The sequence below is a fragment of the Nestor notabilis genome, unplaced genomic scaffold (assembly GCF_000696875.1).
Source record: "Nestor notabilis isolate BGI_N333 unplaced genomic scaffold, ASM69687v1 scaffold13166, whole genome shotgun sequence".
In the NCBI taxonomy this organism is placed as follows: domain Eukaryota; kingdom Metazoa; phylum Chordata; class Aves; order Psittaciformes; family Psittacidae; genus Nestor; species Nestor notabilis.
Window position 1 is genome coordinate 45,804 of NW_009933551.1, and position 20,608 is coordinate 66,411.

Here is a 20,608-nt window from a genome sequence, read left to right on the forward strand (position 1 = left end):
CTTTCCCAGTCCTTTCTCCCAAGAGAGGCCTCCCTGGGACAATCACTGGGGAGCACTTTGAGGATGCTCAAGGAGACTGAACGGAAAAGTTTCAGCTGTCCTGCACATCCCAGGGGAGAATTCTGTGTCCACATGAGGTGCTTTGTTGAGCCTCTGTCTCCCCAGCTTGCTACCGCAGAACAGGGGGAGCAGAGAAACCTTTGATGTACGTTCCATTCTTGGTGTGCCCCTTCCCACCATCCCTTTGCCGATGCATTTGGAAGGTTACTGGTTGTCTAAACTGCTCCTTTAGCTCTTTTCAAATAGATGTAGCTATTTTGTACGAGACACTTTCTGACCAGTGGACTCGAGGTCAGGACGTGACGTTGTACAGTAACGGTGTGTGTTGTTGTGAGGTCTCGAGTATAATCTTACACGTGGAACTCGGATCCTTTTTGGAAACTCCAGATAGATACAAATTTATTGGGATTTAAGTTATTCCTGGGACAGTTGTTCTGTCTCAGACTAACCTCATAGTTGCAGAAGATGTCACTAAGCTCTATCCTCTGCTACTGACTCCAGTTAAAGATCCTGCTTCAGAACTGAAGCCACAGTTGATTACTTGAAGTAATTTGGGATGGAATTCATCTGCACTGATGCCAGCCAGCAAATGGTGGGCACCCAGTCGGCGAGGCATGTAGCTTGGCTCTGTAGACCATGATGAGGGGAACACCTCGGAGGTGGTTCATCTCTGTTATCTCAGATACCTGCTGAAGGACACATCGTTGTCTCTCACACCACTCTGCCTGTGGCCAGTACAGGGATGGGGTGGTTTGTCTAGGCTGGATGTCTGCGTTTGGGGCTGATGAAGTTGGCTGGAATGAATTCATTTGGCTCCTCTTTAGCTGCACTGGAAGATTTTGATGTAAAATGTTTCTGTATTCCAGATATCCTGCTTTTTTTATGCCAAAGAGCAGGGCTTTGAGAAGATTTCTAATTTGAAACAAAGGACCCTGCTCCTCTGTAGTTGTGAATCCTTTGCACTCGTGTTTTAAATTAAAGTAGATCTTGATTTATTCATAAGCCTGTTGCAATGCTGAGATGCTTTAAAATATGCCTGTAGTTCAGAGCTGTAAAGGGAATCACAGAATCAACTTGGTTGGAAAAGACCTTTAAGATCATGAAGGGGGAACCTTGAAGGTTGATCTGACTTATCTGTTCTGTGGCTACGTGGCTTTTAAACCAAGAAGGGGCTGTAGCAGGAGCCTGGATCCTGAAACAAACAGTCATTGGAGACAGGGGTGGCAGGTTTGACATTTAACACTGGTTTCCACCTTGGCTTAAGCCTGACCAAGCCCAGGCAGGGCCCTGCATTCAAATAGCTTCTAAAGATTTAAAACTTCATCACCGTATTAGTGAAGGATGCAGAAAGTTTCCATCTTCCTGCCCAACAGAACATTAAATATCTAACTCTTGTGTTTCTCTCTTCACAGTTCGTGCATGGCACATCACCAATGAGTGGTTCCATTACTTAGGTGAGTGTGGGATCAAATAGAAAGCCTGAGATAAGCCTCGATTAGTGAAAAGGCTGAAGATGCATCTCCAGGGCCAGCAGCTCCTTCCCCAGGCAGCCAGGCAGGAGGAGCAGGAGAAGCAGAGCAGGTTTGTGATTTGCAATGCAGTGTATTCAGGAGTGAGGTTTCTTGTGTGCTGGGTGGTATCTAAGTGTACAACAAAATGTAGCCTCTTCTCTGAAGAGCTCAGAGCCTGCTCCATGGGCAATTAAGCTTTGAGATGCTGTTAGCTCTGAATATCTTTGTGTATCTGCTTTCAGCAAGGTTACACTGACTGAGGGATTCTGTTGGTTTGTGTCGTGTTTCACCTGAATCCTTCCCTTTCATGTTCCCTTCCTGTCAGCCTCACAGGTATCCCAGCTCTTCCACGCTGCCACAGCCCTGGCAGTCAGCACGGAGCCCTTTGAAGGTGCCTGGTTGGATTTATATGAACAATTTGCTGTATCAAACAGGGAGTCTGTTCCTGCTGTCATGTTTATCTGTAATTGTGCCTGTCCTCAAACAGGGCTCTGTGCTACCCAGTGCAGCAGCTTATTAGCCCATTTATTTCAGAACAGGCCAAATCTGTCTCCAGAGGCTCCTGTCTTTTAACCAATGATCACAGAAGGGCCCTGCATCAAATGAGGCTCCTGACTTCTAAGACTGTTCCATATGGTGAGAAGAATCCTACACTTCCCCCTGTATCCTGGAGACAGCATTTTGCTGTGCCCGAGCCCCTAGGCTATAAATGGGGATAATAACACATAATGAATCTTGACCATGGGGGGTATGTGAGGGGCAGGGACAGTGTCTCTAAAATACAGTAGCTACAGTGCAGCAATTCCTTCTGTGTAGCAATGGTCATGTCAGCACCGGATCTTTATTAATGGAGGTAGAAGATAATTGTGGATCATTGAGGAGAAATTGAGCCTGAGCTGTAGCTCTCACCTGGATATGGTTTGTAGGAATATGTGAAACAGCTTCTGGTACACCTAAATGTTTGACTGCAAAGTGTCCTGTAGTGGCAGGGAAGGGAGCAGAGAACTGTCCCCACTGAGCATTATTCACTTAAAAACTCAGGCTGTGCGGACTGGAGGGAAATGAGTTACTGCTGCTTACAAGGGAGGAGGGGATGGCCAGGCATTGGTTTGGAGCTGTGAAGAGCCATCAGAAGGCTTCTAATTCCCGACGGCCTTGGGAATGATGATGGAAACAAAGCTGAAGCAACCAGCAGTGTGCATTTTCTGGGTATTTATTTGCCTCGCACTGTTTGGTTGGCAGCATCACGTTCACAGGGATCTGCATCCATTCACCACAGCAACAGCTTTGCTTTAGCAATGACCTTCAGGCTTATACCTGTGTCTGTAAAGCTCTCGGTGATGCCAAAGGGGCCAACAGCAAGGCAGGCCCTGGGGAGAGCTGTGGGTGTTCCCACTCCCACCAGTTCCCACTGGATAGTGAAGAGACAGCAAGAGGAAGCACTCCCTGGGCTGAGCTTCTCACCTGGGTGTTTGTGCCATGTCTCCCTTTTGGGTTTTAAAATGCTTTTTCCGAACTGTCAGTGCTGAATTCCCCTTTGGGAAGCTGCCTGCAAAGGTGCTGGCCACGAGATGAGCTCAACTGCTCTGTCTTGGTTAGTAACACCCTTGTTTCAGACAGTCCCTGTACTGATCCTTCAGGTGCAGTGTCTGGTGTTCGTGTCCCTTGTGCTCAGAGTCCTCCTTTGTGTGGGAATCGTCATTATTTATGTTTTTAAAGGTATAGTAAAAGTTTGGGCTCATGAAAATAAGTGTTTTGGGCAAGAGAATTTAGTGGTGGGGAATGAGATTTAGCATGTGCCAGACAAGAGATGAAAATGTGGAAGGAATCTAAGGTTGTGCCTCCACCTGCTGCTGCTCCGGGTCTGACCAGGCACCATTGTTGTCTTAAGTACCACTTAATTTGGTTTCTGTATGTAGCAGCCTCATTAGAGTCCTGTCTGATCCAACTGCCGGATCACCCTGTGGTCAGTGAGTATCCTGTGGTAAGTAAAGCCACAGGCAGGGCTGCACAGCCACGGAAGGAGAGAGAATCATGGAATGGTTTATGATGGAAGGACCTTAAAGCTCCTCCAGCTCCAACCCCTGCCACGGGCAGGGACACCTTCCACTAGAGCAGGTTGCTCCAAGCCCATGTGTCCAAGCTGGCCTTGAACACTGCCAGGGATGGGGCAGCCACAGCTTCTCTGGGCACCCTGTGCCAGCGCCTCAGCACCCTCACAGGGAAGAGCTTCTGCCTTGTATCTAACCTGAACTTCCCCTGTTCCAGTCTGAACCCATCACCCCTTGTCCTGTCCCTACAGTCCCTGATGAAGGTCCTTCCCCAGCATCCTTGTAGCCCCCTTCAGACACTGGAAGGCTGCTGGATAGGGGAAGACACTGGAAGATCTTCAAGCGTGTCTGAATTCTGTGGGAAGAAATAGTGCTGGAAAACCAAGTGCTGCTGTGAGCTGTGAGCTGTGGTGCTGCTGGAGGGTGGTTGGAATTCATCATGGGCTGTGTCAAACCTCTCCAGTAACAGTCAGTTTAGTGCCTTAAGTTACTTTTGTCTGTTTCTCATCTTCCAGAAATGTCATCACAGTTTGTGTGGGGACAGTGTCCTGTCCAGGGGGGCACCAGGAGACTACTTCAAGTCAGAGGGAAAGGTGGGGCAGCAGAACATGGTCTGTGCTTCCTCCAAGACATGGCTCTAGTTACAGTTAGTGATCCTTCCGTACACACTCTGAAAAGCACACTTGGAAGATAAGGTTTTAGCACTGAGATGTAATCTGGGTAAAACATTACACCTGTTTGTCATTAAATTCTGCATGAATCTCCTGGTAAAGCTGTGCCAGGGCTTTGTAACAGCAGAAGGGTTGCACAACAGAAACTGCTGTGGGGTAAGGCTGCGAGTCATCCGTGTGTTTTCTTCCTCAAGCTTCAGACCTCACAGGGTATTAATCCCATGAATCCAAAGTGCTGAAGTTCAGTTCTTTTCCCTCTGTGCCATAGCAGAGCTGAGCTGTGATTGCTTTCTGGAATGCTCACACCTTTCAAAAAGCTTGTGAAGTGTGTTTTACTCCGGCATTGTTTCAGTCCTTGCTTTGGCCAACCCATTTCTATGGGTCAAAGGCTGTCAAGGTGCTGATGTTCTGCCTGGAGATGATGCAGAAAGAGCTAAGAAGGGCAGAAGAGGTGAGCACTGGGTTAAGGGGCCAGTGCTGACCTTGGAGTGCTCACAGGCAAGGTGAGGGCTCTTACCAAAGGGTGTTGATGGAGAGCTGGCACAGGCAGGGAGGAATGGGGCTCAAGGCTGGAGAGCAGGGCGAGCGGGGCATTGCGAGAGGCAGTGCTGGGTGGGCTGGTGCAGGCTGGAGGGAAGGGGATGTAGTGGTGGTGTCCTGTGTTCGATGGGCTGCGGCTTCTGCTGGTGCTGTGGGTGGGAGCAGCCTCGGGGGGAGACTGAACGTGCCAGACCTGGCTTAGAGCATTCGTCCTGTCACGTGCTGTGTGGAGGAAGAGAGCGCGTCCTTCCTCCTCGTCACCGCAGCCGCTGCTCGGCCTCACCCTGGCCCTGCGAGATGGGACCTTTGGGTGGAGGTGCTGGGCAGGGAGGAGTGAACCTGACCCTGGCTCAGGCCCTGCTGCTCTGCCCGGGCTTTACACGTGTGAACTCACCAGAGGAGCTTTGACTCCTGCTGAGGGGCTCCTCTGACCTGTGCTCCAGAGGAGGCAGCTGCTGTGGTGCAGTGAAGCAACGTCACCCATGATGGAGGGGGACTGGGAGCAGCATTTGGACTGTGAGTAATGGGCTGTGTTGGATCTGGTTATAAAATCCAATAAGGAATGGAATGAACTAGTGCAGAGGAGAGTGTGTGTGAGAGGGATGGTGTGTCTGAAACCCCTCACTGTGCATTTAATAGCTGAATTAGAGAACTGGGAGCAGAGACAGCAGAGACCTCGGGCACCCGATGTCTCTACTGGGCATGGGTGCCCTGGGCACCATCTGGGACTTGGGGCCATCCCCACTAACTGCAGCCACCCAAAGGTGAGGCAGAGGGTTAAGAAATGCAACGTTTTATTGTTTTAGAAAATAAATAAGTCAGAAATGTACAATCCATAATTCCAGTATCATGGTAACACCTCAGGGAGGTGTGGCCTGGTCCTGGGTGTCAGACCAGGCTCGGAGCATCGTGTCCCTCAGACCTACTTGAGCTGGATTTGTTTCTTCTAGCAGCACTTCATGCATTGAGCAGTGCAGTTTCCAGGTGTAACTGTTCTTGTAGATCAACCACCATCTGCTGCAGGTCTGCCCTGACTGAGCTCTCTTTTCTAGCAAAGACACAAACCTGAAGGACAAGGCGAGGGGGGACTTCAGGTGAAGACACCTACAGCTTTGGGGAGAGCTGTTCCAGTCACGATACAGCTCGTCTGGTGGTGTCTCAAATTAAGGGCAAAGAATATACTAACAAGAGGATGGAAGATGCTCCTTTTTTAGACCCTGGTCTCACCCCTTTCTCTCCTATGGCTGGGTTAAAGACTCTCCTTCCTGAGGGACTTCAGAGAGTTCCCCAGAGAGGGAAGGGACAGCAGTAGTTTGCCAAGCTGGTCTTTAACTCCTCTAGATACCTTCAGAAACCTTGAACCGGAACGGTACGTGTGGGAAGTGGCTCTCAGAACACACTTTCTTCAATCTCAACCTCTGTTTCAGCTCCGGGGGGCTCAGGTGAGGCTGTTGTCAGCCTCGACACCATTCCCACCGGGACCTTTTCTTCCTGTTGCTGTGTGGAGCCTTGTTCTCCCTCAGGAACACTCTGAACTGGTTCCTTTGAAGGCTCTGGCTCCCCAGGAAAACCAGCTTTCACGTAGTTCTTCACCATCTCCTGCACCTCCATATTCAGACTCTTCAACTTCTCCTCATACTCAGCCTGCGCCTCCTTCTGGAGCTGCAAACAGAGACCTCAAATTACTCTCCAAACACTGAAGCTGAGCAGATGTGAGGCTGAGAATGGTATAAAAACCTGCTCTGAGGGAGACCAATGGGCTGGTGAGATGTTGGTGCCTCCCAGGATGGTCTCAACCTGTTCTGAATGCTTTGTCTGAAGCCCCAGGCAATCCCTGGCTTCCCTGAAGGTGAGAGTGGGAAGGATTCCTGCTTTACATTGTGATGTGCAAAGCAGTCTGATGGGCTGAGGCTGCCTGTTCACATCAACCTGGGAAGAACAGGAATGTGTCTGTGTGCTGTGAGAGTCTGAGGAGCTCAGGGGTGAGACTCATCTTCAAAGACTCATTTCCATCACACTTTGAATGCAGGGGGTTTGTACGATCAGCTGAATGCTGGTGCAGGACTGCAGCACCTCTGACTTCTACCAGCGCAGGCTCTTGCAGAGCCACCTCCTCAGTCATTCACCTCCTCAGCATCCTGAGGAGTGGGTGAAGCGTGTGTGGGATGAGCATAGTGTGCGAGATGCACCAGGAGGACTGATCCCTGCAGGGTGCTGGATTTACTGAGCTTCAGCTTTGCCTTTACCTGGCTTTCCTTCTCCTTGATTATCCTCAGGTTATCCGCCTGCTTCTCCTCCAGTTTCTGCTGGTACCTGGCTGTCTTCTCTGTCACCTTGCAAAAGAACAAATAAAAACCGCTCCAATTTAACTTTCTGTGAACAAAAGCTTCACAGCAGCAAGTGACCGGCTTCTAGAGCTCGTGCCACACTGTCACCCCCTCCTTCCCAGCGCTCAACAACGTCTGCTGGCTCCGAGTTACTTGTGTTGTACCCTCACGGACCTGCAGTGGTTTAGTAGGGGAAGGAGCTGCCTTCAGCTGCTCTTTGGCAGCCTGAAGCACTCGGAGCCCTCGCTGCAGTAGCAGTTTAATGGGATTTAGATGCCTCAGAGAACTCAGGCTCTATCTGATGCTGGACATGAGGCCCTCCCACCTTAGGCAACAGGGGGGCTGTGGCAGAGAGCCAGGGCAGAACTCACCAGCTTGATGGTCTGCACCACTTCCTGAATGTGAGAGTTGTTGATTTCTTTCTTCAACCTTTAAAGAAATGAAATGTATAAAACCCAATAATCCATCTGTTATCTTCATATAAAACCTGTTTATCAATCCTGATAAAGTGCCATAGCTGAGGTCAGGGCTGCTCCTGCCCACCCAGCACAGGTGAGTTACACTCAGCCTCCTCCCACGCTGAGAGGTTGCTGTAATTTAACACAGGTAAATAACACACCTTCAGTTCAAACCTGACTGAGACAAAAGCCAAGGAATTGGCTGCAAAATGCTACTTTTCCAGTTAACAGACAGCAAAAAGCCCTTGCTATGAGCAGGAAGCACAGGAGGTGCTGTACCTTCTGTACCCTAGAGCAGGTGAAGCTGTTACAGCTGGTCCATACTGTTCAGTACTTGACTACAGAGGCTCAGTAGCAGGTGTAGGATTTGTACCAATGCCCTGCACAGCCAAAGCCCTGTAACAGCCACCCCAGTACCTCTCCTGAGCTGCCTTGTCGCTGGTATTCCGCATCATGGTCTGGATTCGCTCCACTCTCCTTGCCTCCAGCCTCTTCTTAATGTCCTTAATATTGCTGTGGAGAGAAGAGAGGAGGCCTGGGTACAAACCCTGAGACCAAAGCACCCCACCATGTGCTCCCTGGGGTGCTTTAGTGTCCAGAAAAGCAAAGTCTCAGTGAGTGTGCTGCAGACAAAGGGAGAGGAGAAGACACATGTTGTGGAGTTAGTCTGTAGTGTAGCCTTACATTGGGTTCCTTGGAAGCAGCAAGAAACTTGCTGAAAGAACTTAACTTCTAAATTAAACAGAATGAAGGAAGTCCATGTTTAGCAGAGCTAAAGCAACCACCTGAAGTAAGCAGAAAGGTGCATGAACTGTGGGATGTGACTTGCAAAGCAGAAACCACAAACATTTTTCCCTCCTCCACCCTCTCAGTTTCCCGTCTCTCCTCCAGCCTCTGTGCATTTCTCTCCCATCAATCTCCCACACCCTGGAGTTCAGTTTTCCTTTTGGACTCCAAAGCTCCTTGCTCCGAGAGGCAAGGAATGGAACTTCTCTGCTGTGTGGCAGAAGTGCACGCACAGAACACCTCACTGGGGGGCCACGTTTCTTGTCTTATGAGAACCAGTGAGTAATCACTTCCCTATTCTTCTTCTCCACACCAGTCATGGTTTTACACACTTGTGGCACATCCCCCTCAAGCATCTGCTCCCCCAGCTGAGCCCCATTGCACTGCTTTTTGTGCAGAAATTCCTCCTCCCTTCTCCTTGCCACCCTCTTCTTGTTCTTTCAAAGCTCAAGATCTTCCCTGGTGACAGCAGCTCACCCCATGTACACTGAGCTATGGGCGGCTTTTCCCAGTCACATTATTATCTTCATTATTTATTCATTCTGAATTTAACTGCCATTTTATTGCCTGTTGCTCAAGACCTTTAGATCCTGCTGGAGCTCCTCTCAGCCAGCTGGAGCTGTGACTGCACTAAAGGACATAGTATTGGAGCAAACCATTAACCAGCTACTCGACCTGTTTCTCTTGTTGGAATATGCTGATAGCTGAGCAGGAGGCTGTCTTGGTGGGGGACGTGAAAAGAGGAAGTTTTGCCCAAGTTAGCAGCTAAAGGCTGAGAGAGGATTTAATGGGCAGGAGGAATGAGTGAGGATTTAGCTTCAGGACAAAGTTATTACAAGAACAAATGGATAAATGCCTGCCTAGAGACTGGTGAGTTGATTCTGCCAGTTTATTGAAGTACTGAAGCCAAGATGCTCAATTCACTCAGGAGCCTGAGCTCATCAGTGCCTGGAAGGGATTACATGTGATGCACTGACTGCAGCAGAGACAACACCCAGTGCCCAGCAGCCTCACTTCCCATCTTTCTGAATTAGTCAGTCAAGGCTCCTTCCTGCAGCTGGAACTCTGGTGTCCTGTTTGGTGCCGGTGGCAGCACCACCAGTCTGGAGATGACAAGGCAAGAGCTGTCTTCTTGCCACTGTGTGAGACCCGGTGTCACATCCCTCTGCCTCCCCTTCTCACCAAAGTAGAATCACAGAACCAACGGGGTTGGAAAAGACCTTTAAGATCATCAAGTCCAACCTTCACCCTGGCACTGCCAAGGCCACTACTAACCCAGGTCAAGAAATGTTTCTCTTCCCCTGTATTCGCTCCCTGGCTGTAGCCCAGTGCTTTGAGATGTAGCAGAAAATGCCACCCCAGACCAGAGCCACCCATCAGCACTTTCTTACTCAAATCCTGACTTTACCTTTCTGATGTCTCCTTCAGTGCCTTCAGCTCTGCTGTCTGCTTCTCTCGGGCCAGCTCTATTATCTTGGTGACTTGCTGGTCAAGGCATGAAAACAAGATCAAAACCAAACCAACCAAGCAGGGACACAACACACCATCCAGATCTAATCCCACCAGCTCAGCTTTATCCCTCCCTGCACTCAGGGCCAGGGCCAGCTCGTCCCTGAGGCTTTGTGCAAACACATGCACCACAGTGGTGGCTTCAGTCCTGCACATGGGTAACACCACAGCTCCGTGAGCCATGTCACACACTCCAGGTTATCCCCATGGACAGCTTCCCAGCTCTGTGCATGAGGCAGCACAGGATTCACTGCACTTGGGAAACAGCAGTTACCTTCTAAACTCCAGGGGCTGCAGCAAGAGGATGGGTCTTGTGCCTTGTGTTTCCACCTGCTCCTGGCAGGTCAGTGTCAGCGTGGCCAGCCCTGCACTGCTGCCTCAGAGGGTACCCCTGGCTGCTGCCCTACCTGCTGCCCTGGGAGGACTCAGGCTCTGATTTCCTTTTCATAGCCTTGCTCACTAAACCTCAGAGTCTTTGACAGCTGTGAGACAAGAATGTTTTATTCCTTCAGCTTCTCTCTGGTGATGAGCCTGATTTCCAGGTAAGTTACTTCTCAAGAGGCAGGTTTTGTTTTCCCCTGAGGGCTGGTTTAGGCTGGAGCAGCCAGTCTTGCAGACAGCTTGCAAGGTGCTTGTCAAGCCAAAGTGCACCAGGGAATCTAAGATTTAAGATGTGATGCAAACTGCTCTGGAAAATCCTGATAGGAAAAGGCCTCCAAATCCTGGATCATCCCCTTTTTATGGGAACAGATGGTGTATACCCTATGTGTCACCACCACCTCATGGACTGCACTTTGTCTCCTGGCATTACTGTGTCTTTTGCTGGTGTTTGCTTAAGGTTAGAAGTCTGAGGGTGCGGGAGGCACTGATGCAGCTGCAGGACTCACTGGTGACACCTTACATGGACACTTACTTTGACTCTTCTAAGTCACACACCAAAACACTTTCCAGCTTTCAAGAGGAAGGAGATCCAGCCCTGCTGCTGGTGCTGAGGGTGTCCTACACATGTGGTTCCTCACAAGGCTTTCATCTTATTAGCACCAAAGGTACTGCTGGGGCTGTTCTGCGTCATCTGTCCTGGCCGAGTGACAGTGGTGAGCGTGGCTGTCCCCACTCTGTCTGTAGTGCTCTCATGGTTGCCCCTGGTGAACCTGCAGGGCTCCAGCAAACACCCGTGTGTCATCCGAGCTCTCGGGGCACAGCATCAAGCAGGGGGCTGTGAGAAGCTGGTACAGCCCCATGTACCCCTGCTCCTGGAGGTGGCACCTGGGGTGTATGAAGCCAGTAAATGCCACGTTAAAGCCAAGCTGAGCTATCAGGAGAGTTGAAGCAGATGGAGCCTGATGTGCTCCAGGGCAGCCCTCAATTGCTTTTCAATTGCACACCTATAGAAGTGTTTGTGCTGGATTTTTATAGCTTCTAACAAATGAGCACCACCACCTCCATCCTCCATCACCTCACACAGACCTGACAGTTGCTCTGGGGGGTGTTTCCTGCCCTGTGACCACGTTGCCAAGCTCATGGTTTAGTGAAGAACTTGGTTTTCAGGCAGGGGCTCTCCTGGGCTACATTTCCTGCTGCCACTTGTCCTTACCTCTGTGGCGTGCTGCTCTTTCTTCCTTCGAATGCCCTCGTGGTGTTCCTCCCCCAGGAGCACAAGGTCCATCTCCAGCCTGTCCCTCAGCTCCAGAACTCGGCTGTCAACACTCTCTGCCATGTCTACAGGAGTTGCATATGTACCAACATCACCTGTAGTCAAACTCCTGCAGAACAGATACAGTGGCTGTGCTGCTTCCAGAGCTGTTGGTAAATCCTGAGCTTCCTGCCCAGCACTCCAGAAGCCCAGGGAGATGTGGATACCTGCACCACCCCATGCTTCCCTTAGAGAAAGGGAGCCCCTGTTCCTCTTGGGGGCCCCTCTGCACGCCAGGCCCTTACCTCTTCTTCAGGGTTTTCCTATTGTGCACCATCCTTTTCTTGCCTCCATAGCAGACAGACTCTGAGAAGAGCGCAGAGTATTTCTGCAGCAGCTCCTCCCTCCTTTTACTTCCTTTCTTCTCCAGCTCCCTCAGCTCCTTCTCCTGCTTCTTCAGCAGCTTCAGGAAGAGCTTCATCTGCTGCAGTTCGGTGAGGCTGGCTGTCTCTGGCTCTAAAACACAAAGTAAAGAGCCTGTTTTCTCTCCCGCAGCACTTCTGTACCTGCTGCGATGGGGTCTGCCAGGCTTTTTCTGCACTGCCTTCATTCAGCTTCCCCTCCCTCTCGTCAGCATCACTCTGAGCTCAGGTCACCATCTGGGGATGTGTGGCTTGGGGGTGGCCACAAGAACTGCTGCCTTTTGGCCAGAGGAACACCCTGCTGGTGATGTGCCACTCTGGCTGCCTCATGCCTTGCAGCCTTTCCCACAATTCCAAGGATCCCTAAGTTAGCACAACTGTTAAGCCAGTGGCAGCTCTAATGATAAGGGAAGAGCTTTGTTATTTCATTACTGATTTTTCTGCAGAACTGAGTTAATGACAGGTACTTTCATCCCATTTTCATGTCGCATTTCTGCCGTTGCAAGGAATAAATGAAAGGGCTTTTGAGGTGAATGAAAGTGAGGGGGAAGATGCCTGGAACTGGTGGGGAACGTGTTATCTGGCAGCAGCACGTCAGGCAGATGAGCTTATCTGGGGTAGAAAGGCCACAGGGAGTTGGCTGCTCAGGGGATTCTTTTTGCTTGGAAGGTGTAAAACTGAACAGCACTTGGGGGTTGTGTCTGCAGCTCAGTGCTGGGCCGGATAAGCTCCTGCACAGGAGCTGGTCTGAGGACAGGGAAGTGTACTGCTGAAATGCAAGTGTCTGCATCAAGAAGTCTGCTCCCAAACCAGAGACCTCTGTGCCTCCACCCCTTGTGATGCCTCTTACCCACAGCCTGTCCTGGGGAATGTTGGTCTTTAGGAATAACTGTTAAGAACAAAACTTTACGTAACAGTTACATGAAACATCCCGAGTGCAGCAGTTTACCCTCGTGCCTTCGGTTCAGCTTTGTTGCACAGCTGGGCACACTGGTTATGAGTGCTTTGCATTGGTTTGTATCACACTGCATTGACACACAGAAAAGTGGGTGAATGATACTTATTACAGAGGGTGCATGTGTGCTGAGGGCTCCTGTGGCCACATCACCTCTGCTTTAGTCAGTCCTTCAGTAAAGCTCACGTGCCAGCTCCAGCCTCCTCCCCGGCTATAGAGCTGACTTGCTGCAGTGTGACTGCAGCCAGTGCCCGCAGAGGGCTAAAGCTGGAGCAGCCCAAAGCTCTTCTGACCTTCCTGTGCAGGTGACAGTGGCCCAGCTTGCCTAAGGCATGTACCACAGCAGCTCCAAGCCTGTGTCCCCCAGACCTGCTGTGAGCTCCATCCCAGCCCGAGTGCTCACCACACACTGGCAGCTGTCAAACGGGGCAGGGAAACGGCTCCCCCAGCGCGAAGGTTCCTGTGGTGTGTGTGCAGTGCTGGCTACCACAGGCAGGGATGGGGCAGCTCTGGTTTAATGAGCAAACAGGCTTCATCTCTGTCTTATCCCAGTCAGACACTGGGCAGAGAGGGAGCAGAAGATGCCTGACAGGGCCTCAGTCCATGTGAACAGCAGGAGCACTTACCTGCAATCTGCAGCACCTCCACCACATTCTCATCCTTGGCAAACGCTGCTGCTCCTGGAATCACAAAAGAAGCTCCTGTTTATCTGGGATCTTCAGGTTGAAAACAGACAGTGTAAGAGCTCACCAAGGACACGAGCCACATGTAGGATGTTGGTGTGAATACAAAGGCATTAATTAAGCTGCTGAGATGATTAAGTGCTTGGGAACTGTGTTAACAGGCACAGCAGAAGGAGAACAGGATTCTCTGCTTTGCCAGAGAAGAAGGGCATTTGCTGTGTATTAGCTGAGCATTGCTGGTGAGGATTTGGCACATATAAGGCTGTTTGATTAGGTGAGAAGGATGTTCTGGCCTGAAAGTGGAGAAAATTGGTTTGTTTTGATACCAACTGATTTGAAAAGACTCTAATCCCTTGATACATATGGAAGAAATACCAATGAACTGTCAAGTACTATTAGCACACAAGAGAAGAGAATGAGGCAATCTAAGGGCATAGTAGGGAATATGGTGGGGAGTAGAGTTTCCCTTCGACTTTCAGCTCACCCACACCCACATCTTTACCTGCAGGCCCGTTGGAATGAGGCATGCTGAGTTTCCCACTGGAGTCTGGCATCCCATTCATTTCAACTGACGAGTTCCTCTGCGTGTCCAGCCTCTAGAACAAAGATCAGAGTAAACCAAAGCTCAGTTATTTCAGGCTGAATCCATGGAACATGTTTTAGAGTCAATGACAGAACTTGGTAGAACTCACCTCCACTGAGCCGTCTTTCAGCTTTACTGATCTCTTGTCTTGCAGATTGAAGAACTTAATGGGGTTGGAGAGAGCACTAGTCAGATCTAGGAACAAGGAGGAAATCATTGCTTGGATTATCACACAACTCACTGCTCTCTGATTTTCTTTGCCTTCTGGTTCCCTTCTGGCCTAGGACATGTAATGGTGGAGCAGGGATATTTTGTATTCTCTATTTGGAACAAGGGAGGGGGGTGTCTTCACCTCCGTCCCATTCTGAGGTGACAGCTCACAACTGATGTTCAGGGCAGCTCCATGAAGCTGAGAAGAGCACACTGCTCCCAAACTCCAAAGCCAGGCTAAGACTTCCCTAACCTGCACATCTCCCTGCTTCAACTCCAGTCCAAAGTTTTGCTGTTAGTACCTCCAGTTGGGCTTTTTCCTGATTCACCTCCCATTGCCAATCCCTTTTTTAAAGGAAGATCCCTGGATCTCAGTGTGCGGAAGAGCCTCCTGCTCTTCAAACAGGGAAAAAGAATGCTCCTGTGCTCCCTAAACCTCTGCTCTTGTCAGTCCCTGACAGTTGTCACCTCTGTACTCACAGAAACCTCTCCCTAACTGAACAGCCCCTTACACCTCACTGCACATCAGGCACGTGTGCCTCAGTCCATATGGGAACCAGTCCTGGATACAGCACAAGCATCCACATGCTTCTGATGAAAGCAAGGGTGTGACAGGATGCTGGCAGGAGCTCAAGGCCTACCCTGACAAGGAATTAAGGGTGCAGTAGGAAAGCACCCCCAGGCTGGAAAAGTGCTTCTAGATCCCAGTTTAGCCAAAACCAGAGCCTCTCCCCCACGTGCATTTTACCTGCCCAAGCATCAGGAATGTAGTCCTTGATCTCCAGGTACACGAACAGGGAGGGCATGGTGAGGGGCATGTTGCTCTCACTGCGGAGACAGATGTGGTGATAGCCTGAGAACAGAGAGCACAAGAGGTGAGCTGACAACCCCTGCTTGGCTGGGTGTTCCAGAAGAAAACCAGGAGGGCATCATGAACAGATTATGGAATTAAGCCGAGGTTGTACTGGGATGAATAGGAAGGCTCCACTGCCTACAGGAATGGAGATTAAGTAGCAAAATATGCAGATCATAGAATCACAGCCTAGTTTGGGGGTGGAAGGGACCTTAAGATCATCCAGCTCCAACCCCTGCCCCGGGCAGGGACACCTTCCACTAGAGCAGGTTGCTCCAAGCCCCTGTGTCCAACCTGGCCTTGAACACTGCCAGGGATGGGGCAGCCACAGCTTCTCTGGGCACCCTGTGCCAGTGCCTCAGCACCCTCACAGGGAAAAGCTTCTGCCTTAGATCTAACCTGAACTGTTAGATAAGAAAAGATGTCTGTAGCTTCTTTTCAGCCTCCAGTGGATGGGTCTTGAGGGCAGAAAAGCTGAAGGAATTCCCACAAAACTTACCTGAGTGCACTGCAATGACAGGAATGACACGGTGACCAATGAACTTCCCTCCTTCCTCCCAGGCCACAATTTTGAGAGACGCCAACTCAGGCATCATGATCTAAGGAAAAAACAGAGGAAGACACCAGTGTCCTCGCCTCTACCTCTAACAGCATATTAGCTTCACTAGGTAGAACTTTACTCTCTCCTCCTTCCAGCAAACCAATGCCATCCATCCAGGCTGTAGTTTATCACAGACATAAGTAAATTCTCAAAAATTAGAATCATGGAATCAACCAGGTTGGAAAAGCCCTTTAAATTCATCCAGTCCACCCCTTCCCAGCACTGCCAAGGCCACCACTAACCCCTGGCACTGAGGCCTCGGCTCCACGGGCTGTGAACACTTGCAGGGACGGTGACTCCAGCCCTGCCCTGGGCAGCCTGTTCCAATGCCTGAGCACCCTCTGGGCAAGGAATTGTTCCTCAGCTCCAGCTAAACCTGCCCTGGGGCAGCTTGAGGCCGTTTCCTCTTGTCCCATCCCTTGTTCCCTGGGAGCAGAGACCAGCCCCCTCCTGGCTCCATCCTCCTGTCAGGCAGTTGCAGAGAGTGATAAGGTCCCCCCTGAGCCTTCTCTTCTCCACACTAAACAACCCCAAACTCCACAAAACATGGCTTCCCAGAGGAGAGGCTGCTCAGGATCACAGGAAGGCAGTTCACCTAAAGAAAAAAAGGACAACAAACCCTCCAAACCACAGCTTCCAGGAAGCAATTCACCAGGGAAGGGAATGAACTCAGAAGGCTAATTTGGCAAACATGGAAACTTTGCCATAAGGGCTCCCTCCTCCCCCATTCTGACATAACATAAACTAAAGATTATTCTGCCAGAACTGAAGCCTGAGGAGTGTTTCCTGAAATGAGGATAATATTTATCTACCACATCTCAACAGGCTGCAAATATCTGCTGCTATTTCAGTGTGCTCAACAGAGATGAATCCTGTAACACGTGTTTTGCCTTTGGGACTTACTGCGGAAAGGCCAAACATTACTATCACCTTTGGCTTAACTTCCCCATGCCCTGCAGATGGATTAGTGACCATGGAATTGTTGTGACCATTAGTGACCATGGAAATCCTGGCACCACTGAGAACCTCCCGCTGGTCCCGTCACTTCCCCAGTTCTGCTGTTTCCCATTTACAGTTTAACCACATTCAGTTCCTGGTGCTCGATCAGTCAACTCAGCCTGAAGTGCACCACAAACAGGAGACTTCTGGTGCCTGTGAGTTCCAGGAATGCTCCCAGTAAGCCCTTCTCTGTTCAGGGGAACAGTGATGGGAAGTTGGTTTGGGTACTGTTGTTTGGATATGATGTGAGAAAGCAACACCTAATGCTTTGTGTATCTAGAGCCAGGTTGTCCCTCCTGTTGTCACTGAGCTCTCAAGAGGCAGCACTTGTGTCCAACAGGATCTTTAGGGATTCTCTGTCTAAATTCCTACAACTGTTGTTACCTTTTCGAAAACAAAAGCCTCCTCTTTCCACACGGGGTTAATGGAGTTGGCCGTGGAGGCCAGTTTGGTTCTGTATTTGCGCTTTGTGTCCCTTGGCAACCCAAAGAGCTCCACTTCCACGTATGTCTTCACGCTGCGGTCGGAGAGGAACTGACCAGAGAGTATCTACAATGAGCAGAAACACAATGAGCAGCTGCTCAAGAGAACAGAAGAGCCCACCCACACCTGCACCCCAGGGTCACCCTCCCACTCCAAAACACCTTTCCTGCGGCAGCTTCCAATCCACAACAGGCTTTTCTTTTACCTCCACCCATGTTTCTTGCTTCAGCACTTCCTCCTCCCTCCCATGACCACAGCTTTGGCTTCTGCTGTGGAGCAGATGCTAATTTTCCATTTTCATGCGATTATGATTAATTGGAAGCAGTGAAAAGCCTGGGGGTTGCCATGGAAACACTCTCCCACAGGACTCCCCAGGTTCATTTGCCACTAAGAACCCTACTGGGTACTAAATAGTGGGGATGGAGATGCCAGTTGTGTTCGTGGTGCCAGGGACTGGCTGAGGGGCAGAGCAGCCCATGGTCTGTACTTGCCGTGACTGAGAGGGTACTGGCCACCACCACGTCAATGCGGTCCACGGAGAAGGGGTCAAACTGCTTGTCTGGCCGCCGCATGAACTCATGCTTGAGCAGATACCCACACTGGCCATTGAACTCAAACAGAGCCATGTTCTGCTGCATGGGGACATCTGAAACACAGAGGAACACAGTGGGAGGCATCTCTGTGGGACCTCCTCAGGCACTTCTGCACTACGAGCGAGCTGAAGGATGCTGTTACAGCCCCTGCGAGCCAAAGGCTCCCAAAGCCATTCCAGAAACTAATTAAAGCCTCTCAGCACCCTACTGGGAAAGATATTACAGCAGCTGCTGTAAGAAAGGTGAGTACTTTGCTTATGACTGCAACAGGAGTCTTGGGCAGAACTAAATTAAAGCCTCCTCTGAAGTACCCACTATTTTTGGTGTGAAATAAACAGTTGTCTGAGCCCGTCTGCTCCTTCCTGTGCTCGTTCTGGGCTTCCTCTCAGTCCATCTTCTCCTCTGCCACTTCTCCTGAGAACGCTGTCTAGTGGTTTCTGTGCCCATCTTCAATATAATACCCTCTTCATAACCAGTCTCCCACCTTCTCCCTTTTAAAGTTGCTTCTTTTTTTCTCCTACTGACCCTACAGCTCGTCTCCTACTCTCTCTATGCTTAAGACACTCCTCTGAGAAAGAAAGAGGGATAAAGAATGGCTTTCTCTGGAGGATTTTTTCTCTTCTTATGCTGGTTGTGCAGCAAGGTAAGGCCCTTCTTCCCTGTTCAGGTCAAAATACTGGAAACAATAGCACAGAGAGGCCAGCCCTGGAGGCAGATGGAGCTCTGCCTTGCAAAAGAGGAAGCAGCTCAGGGAAGTGGGAGCTTCTGGTGGATTTGTGCACAGTATTTCATCTGACACCACGTTACAGGACAGCCAGAGAAGGTACCCAGCACTGGGTGACAGCAAATCCCTATCTGTGTGTATGCACAAGTGTGAAGAACCAGGTTTGTGCTGGGCCTAGAAAAGTGCTTTTGGTCTGTGGGAGATGGATTCAAAGACAGGCACCACTGGGAGAAGGCACATGGAATAAACACATGCAGGGAAAGCCCAGCAAAGGAAGAGCCAGTGAACACGAGCACAGAGCCTCACCCCCTCAGGGGCTGGGGGCAATGTCACACTCACCCATGGTCTGGAAGTTGAGTGCCACCATCTGACAGCCGACGTTCCAGAACATCTGGGGCATGTAATTGGAGGAGTCCATCCGGGTGCCTTTGGGATAGATCCGGCTCATCTGCCGCTTGTTGTATCTAGAGGGGCTCAATTGGAAACAAGCCCGAGCCCTCCGTGTGCACCCTGGGGCTACCTCATGTATCCAGACTATGAAAAGTGTCTAAGTTCTGCTACCAAATGCTCAGAGCCTTCCAGACAAGAAGTGAGGGAGGCCTTGGCAGCAACACGCTCCTCTCCCATACCCTTTCCACAAGCATCTGGCAGCCACAGTGTACATTACAGCTGGACGCATCCTGTCAAGAACCTCTCTGGACAGGCTCCAAGCCAAAGATCCCACCTGCACACTTTATACCTCTGATGAAGAGTTTACCAGGTGCTGAAACCAGAAACCAGTTGAGATGCCTCAGCCTTACCCAAGTTTCAGATTAGCTCTCACACTCCATACCACCAGCTACTCCAGACAAAGGTTGCTAAAAGGATACTCCACAAACTGCACAGGGAACTTAGTCAGCAGATCATAAGCCTTCAGCTCCGTGAAGGATGAGATGACATAACTCCGGTTCTTCTCTGGAAACAGGAGATCAGACAGCATGGAGGAGAAAGGCATTCCCAGCCCCTTCCCATGTGTGGGGATCGATGGACCCAAGAAGTCCTCATCCTGCTCACTCCCACCTTCTACCAGGTACCATTTGCTATCAAGGGAACTTCACTTCCCCTGGTCTGTTAAAAAGGGACTGAAGAATAGGTGATAAAAGGTGACAGTGCTTGTGCAGGACAGGATGGGATCCCAAAGCTTATCTGGCAATCACTGTGCCCATCTCTGTCTGGATGTCAGTGACATTTAGAGAATAGCTCCTGCCTGGACTTACAGTTCCAAGTGAAGCCAAATATTCAAAGCTCTTTATTTTGTCAGGTTTCCCTCTCTTCACTCCCCTATTTTTTTCCTTTCCCTTTTCTTTCTTCCATCAATCAAAACAGCTCACTCAAAGCTGGATCCAAATGTGGGAAGTGTTCAGAGGAACCCATTCTGTGCACAGAAACTGAGTGCATTTTCAGTGTTTCAGATGCTTCTGCGTCCAATCCCCACAGAAGAGGAAGGCCAGGCACATACATTAAGAAAAGCTGGCTCAATCCTGCCCTCAGAAGCACCAAAGCAAGCCCAGAGATGTCACTGGCCTCTATGCTGCTCCTTTTCATCCTCACTTGTATAACTTACTACAGGGAAGAGGGCAAAGGGAAGTGTTTGAGACCATGCACATGTTGAGGGAGAGAGCAAATACAACAGAAAATGGGTGAAGGCAAGTCCCAAAGGCAGGTGGAACAGCAGCATGTGCAAGCACTGCTCCCCTGATGGAATGGAGATAACTTGGGAGTCTGCAAGGATTCAGTCTGACTTACGGGCAGAGACTTCAAAGGAGTCGAATTTGATGGGCTGGATGTAGTTGACTAGGCTGGACATTTCCTCATAGGCTGTCACTTCCAAACCAGCAGTGCCCTGAGGAGAAAACAACATCCCAGAGAAGGCAGATGAAGAGATCTTGCCTGGAGGTGAAACGAACCCCACCTGGG

The 20,608-nt window shown here is 50.2% G+C and overlaps 1 protein-coding gene across 1 annotated transcript in view; it reads right to left on the minus strand.

Moving 5' to 3' along the window:
* Positions 1–6,222: 6,222 nt before the first annotated feature.
* The window catches only part of PLCB2 (phospholipase C, beta 2), a 42,378-nt gene continuing 27,992 nt past the window's right edge, over positions 6,223–20,608 (minus strand). Inside the window, exons 16-32 of the mRNA XM_010016932.1 lie at positions 20,438–20,534; positions 19,522–19,606; positions 18,992–19,116; positions 17,827–17,981; positions 17,237–17,401; positions 15,752–15,851; positions 15,148–15,252; positions 14,299–14,384; positions 14,109–14,202; positions 13,550–13,603; positions 11,852–12,062; positions 11,508–11,676; positions 9,813–9,889; positions 8,036–8,131; positions 7,532–7,589; positions 7,080–7,166; positions 6,223–6,495 (exon numbers count right to left, since the gene is read on the minus strand). Of these exons, the coding sequence (XP_010015234.1) occupies positions 6,223–6,495; positions 7,080–7,166; positions 7,532–7,589; positions 8,036–8,131; positions 9,813–9,889; positions 11,508–11,676; positions 11,852–12,062; positions 13,550–13,603; positions 14,109–14,202; positions 14,299–14,384; positions 15,148–15,252; positions 15,752–15,851; positions 17,237–17,401; positions 17,827–17,981; positions 18,992–19,116; positions 19,522–19,606; positions 20,438–20,534 (2,037 nt within the window). The remainder of the gene's footprint in view (positions 6,496–7,079; positions 7,167–7,531; positions 7,590–8,035; positions 8,132–9,812; positions 9,890–11,507; positions 11,677–11,851; positions 12,063–13,549; positions 13,604–14,108; positions 14,203–14,298; positions 14,385–15,147; positions 15,253–15,751; positions 15,852–17,236; positions 17,402–17,826; positions 17,982–18,991; positions 19,117–19,521; positions 19,607–20,437; positions 20,535–20,608) is intronic.